Consider the following 20,239-nt stretch of genomic DNA (forward strand, 5'->3'; position numbering starts at 1 on the left):
CTTGTTGTCAATATTAATAGACAGGCGAAAAGAATGACCACTAGATATATCTTAGAATGAAATCATAAAAAAGGCCAGTAAAAGTAAAATAAGGAATAAAAAAAAGTTAATTATGAAGCATTTAAAAAATTCTACTTTTTCGGGTTAACTTGATATTAATTGGTCAGTTATTTGATATATGGTATAGGTAACTCAAAAACTATCGGGATTAGTTCTGTATACAACGTCCGGTGTGTGTACCCCACGGCGCTCCAGAGCACAACGGATCAAATAAATGCGTAGCATTTTCAGTACCAATTTCCAGTGTGGAATAGACACACTAAACACCTTGGTAGGGTTCGAGGTCCATCTAAAACCTCTGCCTTACTTTGGGTCCGGCACCCGGTTACAATGCAACTCCATATTCAAGTGACAAAGTGTTAGTTCTTCCCGCATTCGGGTTTTAAGCACAACCATCACGATAGTCCCCGAGGGGACAGACCGCATGAACTGGTTGGAGCGAACACCAAGGGCTCCTGTTCTACGTGGTACAAGTATTAAGTCTCCGGTCGGATCTCGTAGGCGAAACTACAGCTTTCATACTGTTCTGGACTGCTGACCAGGGGTTGGATCTCAAGCGCTAACGACGCTTAACAATTCACGCACAAACGACCCTATCTGTTCGGCATTCCGACTATTGGCGATCAGACCGCTAACATGTGAACGTCCATCAGTCCAGCTAATCTCCATAAGTTTTAGGAGGTTATATTAAGACTACTTCATTAACTTCGTATATCTTTGAAACTTCAAGAGTCCATCACAAAATGTTCTTAGATTAATAAGATTAGATTGTTCACAAGGTCGATTCCAAATGGATCACCTGCAGTAACACAGAGCAGGGGTATTTTCTGCAAAGAGCTTTCCATCAAGCGTGCCCGGCTATAGCAGAATCGTTGGAAACTGTAAATCGATGGGGGCGCAAGAAATGGAACCTTTGTCCCGATTACATCGGATAGTGAATGAGCTGGATCTAGGTTGTCCGCTTGCCTTCTAGCTGGCCATCTGAACTAAGCATAGTAGAGGCTGGTCAATAACTACGAAAGCGAGCTCCTTCTAGCTCGGACCCGCTTGTGGCTACCTGATCATAACAGAATCGCTGGAATCTGCAAAATGAATGAACTCGTTAGAGATTACAACGGTCCCGATTCCATCCGATAGAGTATGAGCTGAGCCTCCGTTGTCCCCTTGCGTTCTGGAAATGGATCTCTGAAATAAGCGCAGCAGGCACTGTTCAACAACTAGCTCCAGAGCAACTGCGAGATCTGCTACTTGCTCTCAGCAAAGTTAAACTTGCAGCAATCGCAGAGGTTCTTACTAGACATTCTCCAGTTAGTTTACCCTAAGAAGCTAAAAAATATTGTCGGTCGCAAAATGTCAGAATTGTTTAGGAAAAGGTGAGGTGCGTTCTCATTCATCCTCTTGCTTTTGCAAAACTCAGGTTGCAATAACTCGCAGTTATCTCTTCGGCGAACCTGATGAAATAGCCGGAATTGTTATTAGCAACTTCAACAAATAGAGCACTTTGTCGATTTTGGAATGTCTTTCCGATCAATACTTAGGAGTATTGAGTATTTGAATCCATTTTGGGACTATAATATAAATACGCAAAAAATTATATGGTTATTACCTGGTGGTTACCTGACTAGCCGGATTTCCAGTTAATTTCTCTATGTACTGGCTTATATACATATATACTAATATGAATGTCCATATAAACTAGACTTTGAAGCAACTTATTAGTCAGAAGGAATACTACTTTACTAGTGGCAACTGACACCAGACAGAAAAACATCGATTATTACAGAGTTATTTTATTTGACCAGTGCTTTTGCTCCACAACCTAACTAGAAAATTTTTTCTATGTCTTAAACTGACATTAGTATGAGAAAAAACTGGTTTTCGATCGATTTTTGACAACTGATATAAGCCAGGACTCCTACATATATAAATATCAGTCGTTAGTATAAAATAAAGATATACAATTATCTAGCTCGGCTTGTGGTCCATACCTGCTGTAAAGTAGTTCATAACTTGTGTTCATATACATATGTAGAATGTTGGTAACGTAAGCTGCAAATGCCCAGCAATATTTGAAAATTTTCACTCTCTGCTGCTATAATTCGTCTAGCTTTTAAAGGAGTCCATACACACATATCCTGATATCTTTGGCTCTGCGTCAAAGGAAATGCACAAAATCGCATGCACAAATGAACACAAATGGTAAATCGCATCAGGTTAATTTTAAAATTTCCCATTAATCGGCTTATTATAAAAGCATATTGCTAAGTAAATCTTGCAAATTGAGTTAAGCTTAGCATTTAATTCGTCAGAGCTTAGTTGTGACGTAAACGGAAAATTGAAATTTAGTCTCGATAAGTGGAAACTAGAAATAGGCAGATAAAAATATGTGGAAGCAGTTGGATAAGGATTACATATCACTATACATAACATATGTATGTGGAGAAATATATAGTAGTTTATTAATAATAAGTAGCTCAGCTGTCGGTTAAGAGTTGAGGTGTTTTTCAATAGAAATATTCGGAGTTGATAGATGATTTTTTATGAGTTTTTATTAACGTAATTTATCTCTTAAATCGTGTCAAGACGGCCAATGCTGGGGTATTTTGAGTTTGTTGAATAGCCCGATGACGCACGGAGCCAAATCGAATGGGCGAATGCACTGTTTGCGAAAGGTTATGTGTAGAGGTTTTGGCAAAAAAGTAGTGAAGAAGCAATGGCAGTATGACATTGTGCCTTATTATGATGAAGGAACCAATAGTATTTCGCCCATAATTCGGGCTGTGATCTGTGTTTGATCTGGCGGAAAGCATGCATAGCGTTTTACACCGCGAAAATCACCTCATCTTACTTTATGATCACAGGTATTATTGACAAAAAACTTTTCGCTTGTTACAAAAGTTTAAAGTATACAGAACATATGAATATATATGGACCGATTCGACAATTTTTCGAAGAACCTTACATATGTGGGTGGGTTTATTTCAATATCTCTTAAGATAAATAAGCTGAAGGATTTTTTGAACCGATCCATCATCTCCCTGATTTACTGATCTTCATATCATACTCGTAGTGTGATCCAAAATTATTTTCCGCAATTAGACAGTTATAAGTCTTTTAGAAGACGTCGTAATTCCCCGAAGTTGGATATATACATATATGAATAAAATTATAAGGAAAAGCACCGATTCTGTTCAATTTAGTTACCACAAATGGTTAGTTTATAAGAATTTTATATTTTTTTTGAGGGAAGACACGTATACTTTGAAACCACCTTGTATTGTTTTTAAGCGGGGCAACATTTTACGAGACCATCAAATTGTGAGTGTGTAGTATAAATTTATTAGAGCTACAATCAAATACCTTGATTTCACCATGCTCTTCACTTTATACTCTCTTAGTTCTACACAGCTGTATTAAAACATTTGTTATTATTTTTTCAGAAATACGGTTTTTTAAGCTGTTATTAAAACTCAAATTGTTAAAAATCTAAGTGGTTATATACTTCCGTCCGTATTTTACATTTACTATTTAATTTTTGAACTACTCCTTTCGTCAAAATAAAAAAGTTTTGCAAAGTAATTTTGCAGTTTTATATTTTTATGCCACAAATTCAAAAATCTATGCAAAATAACAAACTTAAGCTTGATGTCAAAACATTAGTCTAAAAATATATAAAGGGTGTTTCACAAATTATTCAGAAACACAATTGTAGAAAAAATAACGTAATCTAATGTGAAGTGAGTTTGTTTCTAAATCATGCTGCTTTTGAATGAAATCTAGTTAAGTTTGTAACATATTCAAACACTTAGGCTGCTATCAGATGGATATCAAACTAGTAGCTGGCAGACAAGAGCGTGATAGACAGCGAACAACATATGCAGAGCTTACATGTTTGTCTCTCTATATCTCTCTACTTGCTATAGATTATTATATTTTAAGAAATAATTTGTTGTTTTGTCATTTCGAAAATTAAATTCCATTCATTGGTGTTCTTATACCATGAACAAGGAATTGCTGGAAACGCCGATAAAACTGCATTGCAATAATATCCAAAGAAATTTATCAGATCGGAAAGCTGTAGCCAATAACTGTCATCTAAACTGACCCATCAAAAAAGTCCTTATTTGGAAAACAAGCTGCCATATAAACTGACCAATCAAAATCGAGATATAGAACTTTTTATACCCACTTATGCTAAATAATGCACTTATGAAGGGTATTGTAGCTTTGGAACAGGCGAAGTTTTTCTTGTTTAGTAGTGATAAATACTCTGTAGCTGAGATACACGAGTGGAGAGTTTGTGTGCTTACGCTTGTTTTTAGAATTCGTCTAATTAATTTTTACCAAATATTTTTTCTGTTATTTTTTTTTTTATGTTGCCTCTGAAGTGCGATTGAATTTTTAGTTGTAAGCAATGATGAATTACGTGATCTGTAGTAGCAACTATGGTTAGATTTGATTTGATGTGCTTGGATATTTTCTTTGTCCAGAGCTGAATTTTTGGCCAAAAACAATATTGTATGATGCCACAGTTTCCATACTCGCCAGATTTGGCTTCATGGTACTTTTTTCTATTTCCAAAAATAAATAAAATCTTAAAGGGAAGTCGATTTACAAGTTAAATAAAATGCTGAAAGAGCTAAAGGCTGCACCAAAACTCAATTTTGAGAAGTGAGAAGTCTTTCTTTTTGCTGTTTGACGCCAATTGGAGATTCCAAGTAAAGCCAGGTTCTTCTACATCTGATCCTTTCAACGGAGTGAAGGTCTGCCTTTTCCGCTGCTTCCTCCGGCGGGTACTGCGTCGAATACTTTCAGTGCTGAAATGTTTTCGTCCATTCGGACAGCATGACTTAGACAGCGTAGCCGCTGTTTTTTAATTCGCTGAACTATGGCAATGTCGTCGTATATCTCGTACAGCTCACCGTTCCATCGACTGCGGCATTTGCCGTTGCCCATTGGCAAAGGACCATAAATCTTCCGAAGAACCTTATAGCAGAATAGGGATCATGCGTGACTTGTAGAATTTGGTCATTGTTCGTCGACGTTACTTCTCAATTGTCTACTCAGTTCGAAGTAGCACTTGTTGTCAAGAGTTTTTCTTAGTTGGATTTCAAGACTGATATTGTTGTTGCTGGCAATACTGGTTCCAAAATAAACGAAGTTATCTACGACTTCGAAGTTATGACTGTCAACAGTAACGTGGGAGTTAAGTCGCGAGTGCGAAGACTGTTTGTTTGAGAAAAAAGATATTTCGTCTTGCCCTCGTTCACTTTGCCAGAGCCATTTGCTTCTTATCCAGTCTGGAAAAGGCAGAATTAATGGCGCGGTTGTTATGGCCAATGATATCGGTGTAATCGGCGTAAGCCAGCTGTTGTATACTCTTATAGAAGATGGTACCTTCTCTATTTAGCGCTGCAGCTCGCATTATTTTCATCAGAAGTGGATTGAAGCGGCCACACTATTGCGAGTCGCCTTGTCTGAAACCTCGCTTGATATCAAACGACTCGAAAAGATCCTTTCCGATCCTAAGAGCCTTTGGTGTTGCTCAATGTAAGCTTTCACAGCCGTATAAGTTTTGCGGGGATACCAAAATCAGACATAACGGCAAAGAGACAGTTCACTTTCGTGCTGTCGAGGGCGGCTTTTAAAATCTACGAAGAGAGGTGGTGCATGTCGATCCTCCTTTCACGAGTTTTTTTCAAGATTGGGCGCCTGCTGAATACATATATTTGCGATATTTTACACTTTTAACTTTCAACTTTCGGCCCACACTTAAATTTTGGAACTTTTGCGAGAGATTATCATTTGGTCTACACAAAATTGATTTTCGAAATAAATTTGCAATGTTTCAAGCTTTTCACTGCCAACTTGCCCTCAATACTTCAAGCCGACAATGTGTGTCATTGTCAGCATACTTTCCAAATGCAACACCCTGTATGTGAGAACTCAAAATTCTCGCACTAAGAACACATGTAAAAGCAGATCTAGATACACTGGCAGATATTTTCGCATGCGTGCGTTCATAGCCTGCAAACATTAGATTGAAAATACGCTTGTGAAAGTTTTAAATTTAATCTCTTAAGCCTTGTACTTATGTGCATTACTGTATGTAAATAAATATCTATGCTTAAGTATATGTATGTGTGTGTATGATATTTACGAACATTACGCATGTTTGTGACTTGCTCGGCGTGTAGTTGTGCGCAAACAAAGGCAAAGCAGTTGCCAGCTGAGTGCAAATGTTTTTGTTGCAAAGTAAAGCAACATTAAAAGCCGAAAAACTTTTTATGATGGTGTAAAGCACAAATGCGGCGCTGCCTCACTGATTTGCTGCCACATCTGCCCCACCACCAACATCGCCATCACCATCTTTACTACTACATGCAGTCGTTTAGATAAATCTCTCTAACGCTTGTCTCGATTTCTGTTCATCGGTGTGTCCCATATATGCGTGTATGTGTGTGTGTTATTCGGCACCCTTTAATGCTAACAAGTTAAAAAGTAAAATATTTGTAGCTTTTCACTTTCTTAATTTTTGCATCTTCTTGTGCTTTTCAACGTCAACATTTCATTTGCTTTGCTTTTTCCTGCATCAGTGTGAGTATACGTGTGTGTATCTATGTATTATTGTGTGTGGGAAAATATTGTTCTTTCTCATGTACTTTAATTTTTCGGCGTAATTTGATGTTGAGAAACACACAAGCCTGTGCAAAAGTATACTTTTGCTGCCCCCGGGATATTTACGAACCATTTTAGTCTGCTCTACCTGCCTCGCTCGGTAATTCGAACTTTTCCTGTTGCATGCGAGCGGCTCACTGAGCAGTGAGTTGCTGCGTATCACAAGCAGACAAGCCTCACAAAATACCCACCTTACGGCCGACGCTGCAACACATAACTCGCTGGAATCGTGGCATTTTCGTATGTACGCTTCATTTGTCCGGTCTATGGGGAGCCATTCCTGCTAAAGTGCTTCGTTTTCAGCGCTGAGGCTTGAAAAGAGGTTTAGTCAAATCAGCCGAAGTTAAATTTGAAAAGTTTAATATGTGTGCGCTCGCTCTATACTTGCATATACCGTAATTTTTCTCTGACATGAACATTATTTTTGCGAATTTTTAAGATCTATAGAAAAAGGGTGTGTATTTTTGGAGACTTTCTCGATTCTTATGAATTTGAAGGAGTTTAATAATCTCTTCAATTGCAGCGAGCTGAACTCTGTTAAGGGCAAGTAGTTCAGTATACAGGGTTTGTCCAGAAAGTAAAGGTTTGAGTCGATTTAAAAAAAATTTATTGAAACAATCCTTACAATTCTTTAAAAACTTTCAAAATAGACTCCTTTTATATGCCCGCCTTGGTTAGGTAGCTGTTCATAAGAAAGGCGGTGTGAGTCGTTGCGTTGTCTTGGTGCAACTTCCAATCGGCTGCGATGCCTTGTCGAATCCAATTGACCTTTCGTTTGAGTCTCTTGAGGACTTCCACATAAGACTAGGCGTTGACGATTTGGAGGAACAAATTCATGATGGACGATGTCTTTGATGTCAAAAAAGACAATGAGCATCGTTTGCACTTTGGATTTGTTCATTCTCGGTCTTAATCAACGACCTCTCCCCAGCCCTCCAAAGCAGCCTGGTGCCACCAAAACACCCACTTCTTTCTTAATAAACATCTGGGTAAGCGTGCTTGATCATATCAAACGTTTCTGTTGCAGATTTACTGAGTTTCACACACAATTAAATCGCGTATCTCTGCTCTAACGAACGCTGCATTTTCGGCTTGAACCACTCGACTCTCCAGGAGCTCGGAGACAACTGATCAGCCGCTCGTTCGTTAGCTAAGAACGTCCTCTACAGAGTCCAGTCTGTGCGCGCACGCTCCGAAGTACAGTCGCGGCTAAAGACAATCAGTCTTATTATTTTCCGCACAAACCCTGTATACACCGCTTTCTAATTTTGAACAAAAGGAACTTGTAGTCTCACAGTAGTCGTCGGCTAGGACCTGTTAAGCGCACATGAGATTCATTGGTCCAGTGCTGGAACGGGAGACGGCAATGGAGGTCCAACTCCAAAATATAATTCATAGTTGTACGTCTTCTGTCATCTTACTAGCTTGCGCTCCTGCTGAAAAACACTTCAGTGGTACGGTAGCCTAAAACTAACATTAACGGAGTGCTACCGTCTAGAAAATTTCGTACCCAGTCTTCGCTCTTAGCTTTGACCGATCCATGAAAAAGGTCATTGCGCGTTCTCTTCTGCAACTCCACCCCATCATATGACTCTTGCCGGTATATGTGCAGTGAAAATTCTGCCACGGGTAACCTCTACGATACAGTGATCCCAGTTTTCAGAGAAGCAATTGAAGGAGGAGAGAATTTCAGCGTAACTCTGTTTGAACCGGCTGGGTATATATATTACCTGTGTCTTTGGACACGTTTAAGCTTCTTAGCGAGTGTAAAATTTTCAAGCGCCCTCCATTAGACGAATACATTACAGAATATACATAGAACATGGCTTGACTGCGGTTTTGTAGAGCCAAAGCACCAATTTTGGTGATAATCCCCATCCACCCTTTCCTTATAGAATCCAAGAATACATTTGTTATTATTGTATTGGGTAATAAAATATATATTTTAAACCTTCCCGAACTACAGGCAAATCGAATATTTTATTCTTAGAGATCTCAGTATTACTTCCAAAGAACACTTAGTAAGGCGAAGTGAAGCTGAAAGTGTTTGAATCGCGTTCAAAGTGCATAAATAGTTGGATTTGTGTCAGAACTTCTTTCTTTAAGGATCTTATGAGTGTAGTCTGCCTGTCGAATCTTGGTAAGAATATTTTAATAATGCCGCCTAATCTGAAAACCGGCTTAAGCTAGTTTACTATAGAGCTAATCATTCCTTGAAATCAGTGTTGGATTGCATTTTTCGTATAATTTTTATTCTAAGTCAAATTTTTCATAAAATGTATCAACATTAACAGAACTGCAGACATTTGCTCCTTATAGAAATGTCTTAAAAATAGGCGCGAAAGTGCAGGAAAAACATCTGGCAACTATAAATACTACAAAAAGTGCTATGAATATGAACATCTCTTCGGAGAGCACATGAAATCTCACCTCAAATAATTGTCAACTTAGTCTTTAAATTTTTATAACCCTTAAAAAACACCCAAGGTATATGCGACCCTGCAATAAATGTGTTCCAAGTCGACCTCACACATCGTTTATGTGTAAACATTCCATATAAAACCGTTAAACTGCATGACGAAAAATTCGAAAATAACATTAGTGCACAAAAACACCAAAAAAATAAAAATTAACGAAATTTTTCTACTCCACAGGGTCCGATCCGAATCCATTAGCATCTGCGTACATGTCAACGGCCGCCGGCTTGCCACAATTCAGCAGCACCGCTTTATCGACTTCGCCACTGGCCAGCGTGGCATTGAACAGCGCCGCAGCAGCAGCGGCTGGCAAACAAATCGAAGGTAAGTTCATTAGCGCGCAGTACGTGTGCGTCCAGCCATGCAGCCCTAGCTGGGTCCAACCGCCGTGCGCGCACTCGTTGCGCCCAAGGTGTGAAATGGTCTCTCCATACATCCACAATATCTATGCTTGTATGTGTGTGTGTATTTATTTTTTGAGATTTACAGATTTTGTGCATTTATGAATTTGTTGTGGCGCTGCCATGCACAGTGTGATCGATGCAAGTACGTGGAGGTGGCGCCACGCAGGTGTTGCACATGCAATGGCAAGCGCAGTTAATGCTGCAGTCCTTGCGCAATTGCAAGCATGGCATTTTGATTAATTTACCAAATGTCATAACTGTTCATATTGCTAACTTTGTGCTGTGTTTGCTCGACTCCATCACCGTCCGCACAGCTTTGGAGCTGCTGACTAGCGCTGCTTATTTGGCTAGCGTTCATTTGCTGGCAGCGTTTGTATGTATGTGTGTATGCAACATAGTTGTCGTGGTGGCGTCATCGGCTATTGTTTGATGCGGTTTCAGCGTTTTGCTGAATGTGCCAGTTAATGCTGTTGCCAGTACTTGCCATGTAATTAAACAATTTCATGTTCATGTTCGTGTTTCGCTTATGCAGACATGACACATTTGAGACGCCCAGCGGGCAGCTAACTAAAACGCCAACGTACCGTCATTAATCACAACTTCCACCATGCTAACTAACTGTTGTATACACACACATACATGCATAGCTTTTTTAAACATAATATTCGTGGTAGTATATTTATATTTACTTTTTCCCCGGTTGTTGAACGTCATAGATAATTGCATGAAAAGTTACGTATACGACATGGTGTTCTACTAATTATACAGTATGAGCTTTCGGTCATATCTATGTGTTGAAAGAAAAAAAATTACAAAATTATTTCAATTTTTTATAGAAAGAGTTTCAGTCTTACAAAACAAAAAATTGCTGGGATCGGATATTAGCAAAATGTACTACAGAGCATGGATACTATACTTTTTTAAGTACCTACTGCCAATACCAAGCCCATTTGTATGACAACTATATGCTATTGTAGACCAATCTAAGCAATTTTTTTACAGATTTCACTATTCCTTTTAGTAATAATACACACCAAATTTCGTTAAGATATATCATCAAAATAAAATAGTTTCCCTGACAAGGACTGGATTTTGATTGTTCAGTTTGTATGGCAGCTATATGCTATAGTAATTCGATCTAAACAATTTCTTCGGATATTGTTCTGTTACTTCGAATAATAATCTGTGCCAAATTTTGTAGATATACTTTCTCAATTAAAATAGTTTTCCTGACAAGGACTGGATTTTGATTGTTTATTTAATATGGCAGCTATATGCTATAGTAGTCCGATCTAAACAATTTCTCCGGAGATTATACAGTTAACCTAGGTAATAATCTCTGCCAAATTTTGTGACAAAATCTTTTCAAATAAAATAGTTCTCTATACAAGTACTTGATTTGGAGCGTCCACTTTATATGGCAGCTATATGCTATAGTTGCCCGATCTGAAATTTTTTTTCGAAGGATTGTAGTATTGTATTAGGAAATAACTCACGTTCAAGTTTTTGGTTATATCTTATTAAATAAAAAAGTTTTCCGTACAAGAACCAAATTTAATTATTCAATTTGTATCGCAGCTATATGCTATAGCAGTCCGATCTGAACAATTTCTCCGAAAATTATAACGTTTTTCTAGACAATAATCTGTGCAAAATTTCGTGATGATATTTCGCCAAATAGAAAAGTTGTCCATACCAACACTTGAATCTCCTCGATTACTTTGCATGGCAGCTATATGCTATAGTGGTTCGATATCGGCGATTCCAACAAAAGTGCAGCTTCCTGCAGAGCAAAAAATAAGGGCAAAATTTCTGATTGTTATCTCAAAAACTGATAGACTAGTATTCGTATATACAGACAGAAGGCAGACGGGTAAATAGACGAACAACCAATCTGACTGAGACGGATATGGCTAAATCGACTCAGCTTATCAGGTCTAAAGACAAAACAAGGTTTATTTTGATTTCTTTGCCAATTGTAGGACTTTATTATAGCTTTTTTTAGATTAGCAGTTGATTCGTGTTCATTACTACCAATAGCAAGCAACTTGCAAATGTAGCTGTTGTATAATTGCAATCTACTGGCAGGTCATGCATGACTAGAATATAAAGAAGAGGGCCCAAAGCAATACCTTGTGGAACTTCTGCTTTTATTTCCCTGAGGATGATTGTTTAACCCGGAAGTAGCGACCTGATAAATATGATTTTATGATATCATAATGCTGTTTCAGTAAAATCGGATTTAATTTTAAAAGCAGACCTTTGTAACAAACTTTATCGAACGCTCTTGCAAAATATTTTTTCTTATATCTATTTCTATGAAGAGAATTTTGAGTACTATTTGAAAACATTTGTCTTCTAAGCCTCTGCTTAAACTTTTAAATACTTTTTTGTGCTCTGTGCCTCTTTTTTTCGAAAATTGTCCGAAAAACCTGTTAAGTCAAATCGTTAAGTGTTCTTTAATAGTTTATATTAAGCTAGGTGTGCTGATATCAAAAACTTCTGCATTAAACATGTTTTCCAAAAACTACGGTGAATACAAAAACTTTGTCATTATTAATTAGCAATGATTTGCGACGTTATGCACCCATGACAGCTGTCAAATAACAAGTCCGCTCCGTCAATTAAGCGCAATAAATAATAGCATTTCAACATATTAATGCGACACCCATTTCATTTCGGATTTTAAGTGCATTTAATGATGACTTATGAACGCTCATCCACACAAGCGCCTTTGTCTATGCGACCTTAATGACCTCAAATAAATCCATTACAGGTACCACGCATACACACAGGCATACACGCACACCCGTGAGGTAATACAATCAACACATTGCCACTGACCCGGTCAACCCTTTCGGGCGCTCCGCTTTTGTCACACATGTGCCGCCGCCTCATGCATTCGCGCCTTGATGCACTAATGCAATTTCTGTTGTGTTTAAATTAATTAAAGCGAAACTCATACTCCAACTGCATACCTAAGTGCCAAAGCGTTTATGCGTACACACACGCACGTGACACCCTGTAATTGTATATAACAGGCGGCTCTGGTGCATGCCACCCGTGCAAAGAGCCTTGTGAAATTTTCAACGCCAAAGTGTTTTGTATGAGTAAATGCATTAATGCAGCGGCAACAAGGCTCACCTCGCGCGCACACAGCTGTCCGAAGGTTGAGAGGCTACTCACTTTATAATGCCGCCTTTGCATGTCTGCATATGGATGTGTGTGTGTGGAGAGGCGCGCACGCATAGACGCTCTTGCGACCACAGCGTAGCCAACAAGGATATCGTAGCAGCAATATACCGTTGCTCAAAGCACCAAAAAGCTTCTTCAACTATAAACGAATTTGTGTACGTGCATGTCAGCCGCCTAACTTGCCTCCGATAGGCGACACGTCAAAGAGCTGTCGAGTTGTCGTCCTCGTGTGTCGCTTCTGTTACTCGTACCCTTGCATGCTTCTACGATGTTACGAAAACGTGCTTTTCAGTGCTAACCAGTGACTAAAGTTGAAATTTTGAACAGAGGGGATAAAAGCTGGATTTTATGGGTTATTGTTCACCAAGCTTTCCTGTTTGGTTTTCCGGTGTCTTGACATCAACCACTTTCTAACTGTGTTTTAGAATGCTTTATACATAATTGTAATTAAAACTGTTATTTAGTAAAATTGTGTAGAATAGACCTGCCCCTGCTCTCGAAAATCTTCACCAAAATTGGATCGTTATGAAAGCCGAAACCTTCTCGATCAATTAAATCAAAACTTTCAATATATTCGGCTGACTGGTTCCAAGATAAGTTGGTTCCACCAATACACGCTAAACTTCAAACTAATTATTAGAGAAATAAATATAAGCGCTGACTTCTTTTTAGCCTCTTATCAACGAATATAAGCCGAAAATTCTCTCGTCTTTCAACTGCATTCCTGAAAACTTGAATCACTGCATCGCAGAGACCAGTCGTAGCGGTTTTTTCTGCTCATATACCGACGAGTGAAATGTGGATGGAGAGGATAACAGAGGTGGAGATCTTTTTGACCGATGGGCCGCAGCTAGGAGGGAAGGTGGAAGAGGGAATTTTTTCTCCGGAGCAGTCCCTCAATATCAGTTTTAGGCTATCGGACCACTGTACTAATTTTCCAGGCCGAAATAACTATTATTAAGATGGCGGTAGACGCACTGGTACGAAGTGCAAACTCTTTCAGGAAAATGAGCAGTCACTCCGTCAGCAGAGCAACAATATTCTTTTCCCTTAGATTTCATTTTTAATGCCGAAAACGAGATAGGAACATAGGTAATCGATTAACAGCCACTTCCACTTTCATCAAAGCCCAATCTAGTCAGCATAATATGTGGCAACTCTGCTTCAAAAATAATCTTAGCTGACCTCTCTTAGTCCACATATAGTCAAATTACGAAGCTGCGTCACTTCGATTGTTTTTACACCATCAAAAGTCTCGCTTTTGTCATTGAAATTAAAGGGGTCCAGATGTGCCCCTAACCCATCTCCAAAATAAACTTCATTTCACTGTGTCCTATCTGATTAAGATATATCAATAAACAAAAATCGAATCAAAATTATTAATTACGACATGAAGACCGACCGCTTCGCTTTAAACGCATCCATTGTGCTTTAGCTTAAGACATAGCGGTGTATGTTTGTTTTCAGTTACGCAATATGGCTAGCTAATGATAAGCGCATGGCTTGTATGTTTAGCGTGTAGCTATTGTGTTATTGTTGTTCTAATTAGAAAGTGCTGTTACAAACAAATCTCTTTGAGGGCATTATGTTGCACCGCTGCTTTGGCAACTGTCGATAATAGTAATAATACTAATGCCTGCATGGCGCATCTTCGATATCCTGGATTAGGCGGCCTATTTGCGTTATTGGACACCATCACAGCAGTGTGTGTATATATTTTGATACATGCTTGCATTAAAATTTGCTTGCACCCATGCCACTTCACACACAAGTAGATGTCTTACTTCAAACGAGTCGCAAGACAATGCCTCTGGTCATTGCATGTCTACTAATATGTACATATGTACTCGAATGCTTTATTTTTGAGTTGATATGGCCTTTATCGAAAGATGAATGAAATTCTCGCAATTTACTCAATAAATTTGGAGGGGAAATCTTAGGAGGCGGCTGCATCCTAGTGTAGGAGGTTCTTATAAAGCGAAAGTACTAGTAATTTTTCCGGATATTAGTATTATGGTTGACTTTTTCGAAGCTAACATATATAAAAAATAGTATCACGTTTAATATGTCAATATTTTAATGAGATAATCTACCGCCACCGAACATATATACTAGGCGTATTTCCATCACTAAGCGTTACAAACTAGCGAATCGAACAAACTATACCATTTGTTAAAAGAAACTTTCAGAGCTGCCGGCGCCACCTTCCACCACCAATATGTCTTCGGACTTATGAATATTTTTTTCGAGTTAGTTGGTGTGTACTTCCTTAAAAGGTGATTGCTATAACTTCTTAAAAGTCTTAACTCTACTACAAAGCTTCCTCTTCAGTAAAACTTACCTGAACGTCAGCAACATTTTCACTACTTCGAGCGGAGTTTTGCTAATGTGAGACAAGTGCACAAGAGATGTTCCGCAATTTCCTTGGTACCCTCCTTTAAACATTTCCTGCATTTTTCTCGATCTGTCAGTCCCATTCTGTGGGCGGGTGCCGCCACCTGACAGTGACCAGTTAGTATTCCGATCATGTTTTTTCGAATGTTTGCCGTGCACCATTCTTGGCAATCTCGTTCACCATTTCATTGACCTCGATGCCTGCACACACTAGAAGTAAAGTTGTTTGCTTCTCTTTCCTCTGCTATCCTGCGTCCTAAGACACTTCTGGCCGACAGGCGGTACGAGGTTACTGCCTTGATTGCCCCTTGGCTGTCTACGTAGATGTTGAGTCTGGAGTTACCTGCAGGTTCATAGAGGCCAGCTCCGCTGCTATCGCAATAGCAAAGACCTCAGCTTGAAATATACTGCAGTGTCCTAAATAATATATTCCCGCACCAACTCCATCCTCCACTTTCGAGCCGTCAGTATAGATGTTTAGAGTGTTCCGCCTAGCTAACATTCCTTTACGCCTGCCATCTACCCCAAGTTACTTGGTACGGTACTTTAGAGAGTTATGTCCCATTTATGGAAGGGGACCTCTATAGAGGAATTTTGTATTTTCTTGTGAACACAAACAGATCCCTTTACTCTGGGTTTAACCCCTATTTCGCTAGCGGTACCCAGTTCTGGACTGAATTGAGAGTGTCCGTTATTAAGACGGCAATGTCATCCGCATATGCCACTATCTTAGGGGCTTTGCCTTCAAAGTTTCTTAGCAGTGTATTCACAACTAATGGCCATAGAAGCGGAGATAGCACTCTACATTCGGAAGTACCTCTATATTCTACATATTTCCTTGGTAATTTTAGCGTCGTTCCATTCTGCTTTTATACGTCTAGAAGTCAAAAGGCTTCTGATCCAGCGTTGTATAGCGGGCTCAACATCTATTGAATGGATACTATTCAGAATAGAATCCATAAAGACGTTTTTGAACTCTCCAAAAATGTCCAGGAATGCTCCAAGAGCATACTCCCTATATACAAGAGCTCTTTCGATATTAAATGCCAGTGTATGGAGTGCAGTCTCTACTGATCTGTCCATCGAACACATCAAAAATCAAGTTTATGTTGACAGCTTTCAAATATTTTCATTTCCAATTTATATATACGTACTAAAGTGATTATGATTTAACTACCTATGTATATCTTCGCAAAATATTATCTCTTCGCGTTTACTCTCTATTTTTGAATCTCGGCGTTTTGTTACACTGATTTTTTTTTCGAAAATTTGTCTAATCATTTTGGCAATATGCTTAGAAGTAAAGCAATTTGTTGTGTCACGTGTAAACACCAGAATGACAGATAAGGTGTAATGTCACCTAACCGAGTTTTTATTGTAAACATGAGTTTGTGAGCGCACATGAGCCATGAGCCGTAACGAGCCAATGAACTTTAACACCAATTAAATTTTGCTTGACTGTTTTGTTAAATGCTCGTAAAAACCGCCAAAATCACTCATAAAGTTAAATCACCAGAAAAGAGGGAGCGCCGCATAATAAAGTATGTAAATAAAGCAACACATGAGAGCCGGAGAAAATTAACCTAAATTACCAAAGCAGACATGAGCACAAAATACACACACACATATACATATATATCTATGTATGGCTGTAGCTAACTGTATACATTTGGTGTTAAGTGCGAATATGTAAAACTTTTGCACTGTACGCATGTGTGTGTGTGTGTATTTTATATTGCCTGTGCGCTTTAATGAGATTTTAAGCACATTGAGTCGCTGGCATTGCACCATGGCAACTTGTGTGCGCTGAAACAAGTGCTAAATAGCAAACGCACACACATATGCACTTGTAATATCATAAGCACACAAATACATATTTGCTTTGACGCAAGCGGTTCAAAAACTATGGCGATGGAACAGGGCAAATGAAACGGCAAAGCGGCAGCGATTGCCATTTTAGTCCAGTATGTTTATGGTAAGAGGCGCCTAAAAGCGTGCTATCAAAAATATAAAGCTCGTCAGCATCAGTTGGTTTATAGAATTGCCAATTAGTGCCGAAAGTGAATGCAGCGGCTCAAAATAATTCCATTAGGGTGCTGCAAGGCAGAGGTGCGGTTATTTTGGCGCTGCTTGTTTGAAGTATTTTATCTAAGAGAGATCTACAGACTTCAATAATATCAATTTAATGAATAAGAATAATATTCTTCTGCCTCTATTATTATATATGTATCCACTACGCTGTATAATCGGACTAATAAACAATTTTAAAAGACTTATTAAAATAATTAAATAATAAACGGAAATGAGTTCATCCAAAATCCTAAGTTCGTGTGTTCGCCATCGTCTCTTTTCGAGCTAATAGCTGTGTCTTAAGAAACATTTCAAATAGCATGCGATTTTATAATGTTTATATATCCTCTAATATACTAAAAACTAAGCTCTTAGCTAGCAGTTGCATATATAATTGACGTATTTTGACGCTTAACCTACCAACCGGACGGTGTAACGCAACCGGAAGTCACCCTTTTCTGTCTTAAGTTGGGAAAAGCACTAAAAATTAAGTTACCGATGGCTTATGTTGGCCATTATTACATCAACTTGTGGCAATAACCTAAAATGTTTGTGTCTTATATATGTATGTACATATTGTGCATAGAATATTTAGGTTATAACACTGAGGCGCACAATATCACCATTAAGAACTTTAACACAAGCACAAATAGCTAAACAGTCATATACATATGTGTATATAGTAAAGGAATATACAAGCATACATATGTACATACTTATAGCTGTAATAATAATTTTGGTGTACTTAAAAGCTTACATAGGTTTCCTCGTGTAAAAAACAGCCTCTTTTCAAAATTTTTTTCACATATAAACAATTAAATATTTTATTAGAATTTTTTATTGTTGCAAACATACAAGTATACTATTAGAAAAGAAATTGTGAAATTTTTGAGAAAAAATACTTTAAACTCGACTTCCGAAAATAGATTCACCCACGTTGTCCGAATAACTCCTTACAGGTTTATCTAAAGTGAAAAATACGTGTTTTAGATCAAATCTTAGCTTAGCACTTGGACGAAGGAAAAAACGTGAAAATCTTATTTTTGGCAGACATTTTTACAAAAAAACTAAAATAACAAAATGAAAATTTCTCGAATTTTTTTTTCAAATAGTTGTTATAGAAAAAAATCCTTCGTCCAAATCTTTAAAAATTGTATTTCAAAGACCTGTGTAAAATTTAATAAATATCGGTTGAGTAGTTCTCTAGAAATCTGGCCAACCGACTTCATAAACACAGTTTCGAGAAAACACGTTTAAAGACGGCGCACTTAGCTTAGCTAGCCTCGAGCGCACAAGTTCTCCAGGCTGCATCTTCGAAACTATTGCTCTGATCAACTTGAAAATTTAGGACAATACATATTCTAGACGTGTTGTAGAATTTAATAAGAGAATAAAAAGAATCGATTTTTTTTAAATCTATAAACTCATGTAACGCCCTAAAAAAGATAATAAAAAATCAATTTTGTTAAATTCATAAGCCCATGTAACACCCTTAAAAATTTGTTTAACAAATATAAAACTGGGCCTCACTTTCATATTGTGGCTGAAGATAATGCAAACTACAAAAAAAAACAAGAAAAAACATTAACTTCAGCTGCACCGAAGCTAATATACCCTTCACAAATGCATTTCTTTTAGTAACTATATGCTCAGTTTGTATGGAAGCTATATGCTATAGTTATCCGATCCGAGACATTTTTTCGGATAATATATTATTACCTTAAACAGTAATCCATGTCAAATTTCGTAAAGATACCACGTCATATGCAAAAGTTTTCCATACAAGAACTTGATTCCGATCGTTCAGTTTGTATGGCAGCTATATGCTATAGTTAACCGATCTGAATAATTTCTTCGGTGATTATATTGTTGTCTTAGAAAATAACTTATGCCAACTTTTGTGAAAATAAATTGAGAAATGTGAAAGTTTTCCGTACAAAAACTTGTTTCCGATCCGATATCGGCAGTTCCGACAAATGAGCAGCTTCTTGAAGAGAAAATGACGTTTGCAAAATTTCAAAGCGATATCTTAAAAACTGAGGCCCAGACAAGTACTTTGATTGTATCCTCAACTGATTTTCCTTTGTGTGCAGGGGCATTGTCGTGCAACAGAATATACTTTGCCGCGTCTTCTGGTCCATTCTGGGCGTTTTTCGATCCATGCCGGGTTCACATTCATCATTTGTTGTTTATAGCGATTAACATTACCAGTTTCATCAGCTTTTAGAAGCACATGATATACCACTATCTTGTGATCCCATCAAACACAGAGCATTGCCTTCTTACCGTATTGATCCGGTTTTGCATTCGATGCAAAACTGATTCTCTTTCGTCACAAGTGTTTTTTGGTATTCCGCGTAGTCGGGGATCTTAAAGTTTTTTCCGGAGCGTCGATTATAGGTGGGTGGAATTTAGCGCTGTTGAAGGCGTTTCGGGTATCAACACTATTCTTCTGTATTTATGCCATTGCGCTTCTACATTTTCAATTACGCATTTTATAGCTGGCGGGTCTAAAGCCGTGTTGTCCAGGGGAAAGTACTCCAGCTTTGTTGATAGCCACTTCGAGTCTGGATTTAAATAACCTTTCATAGAGCTTTTCCGCTGCATTAAGCACGACGGTATGCTGATAGCAAGTTGGGATCTCCTTTCTCGTTTGATTATCACCAACTTTTGCTTTTTCCAGGGTTGAGGGAATATTCCGGTTTCGAGGCAGGCATTGTACATATTCAATAGTAATGCCGGTTGCTCGGCATCGATTTTTTTTTAGGATTTTTTCTGGGATCCCGTCTGGCCGGGTGTATTGTTGGCCTTAAGCTTGCCGGTGGCTAGTTACAGCTCTTCGAGGGTAAACTGTGGAAATCTTAGAGTATATTCTAGCAATTTTTTAGTGTGCAGCAACGAGCGCCGATTTTTTTCATTACTATTTCATACCCAAGTCCTCAGGGGTCTTTGTTAATAATG

At 38.2% G+C, this 20,239-nt stretch overlaps 1 protein-coding gene across 4 annotated transcripts in view; it reads left to right on the forward strand.

Annotated features, from left to right (window-relative positions):
* Nucleotides 1-20,239, forward strand: part of LOC120767613 (CUGBP Elav-like family member 2) — a 216,205-nt gene that overhangs the window by 194,225 nt on the left and 1,741 nt on the right. For all 4 annotated transcript variants that reach the window (XM_040093766.1, XM_040093767.1, XM_040093768.1 and 1 more), the window contains one exon: nucleotides 9,393-9,539. In XM_040093766.1, the coding sequence (XP_039949700.1) occupies nucleotides 9,393-9,539 (147 nt within the window). The remainder of the gene's footprint in view (nucleotides 1-9,392; nucleotides 9,540-20,239) is intronic.

The sequence above is a fragment of the Bactrocera tryoni genome, chromosome 2 (genome assembly GCF_016617805.1).
Source record: "Bactrocera tryoni isolate S06 chromosome 2, CSIRO_BtryS06_freeze2, whole genome shotgun sequence".
In the NCBI taxonomy this organism is placed as follows: domain Eukaryota; kingdom Metazoa; phylum Arthropoda; class Insecta; order Diptera; family Tephritidae; genus Bactrocera; species Bactrocera tryoni.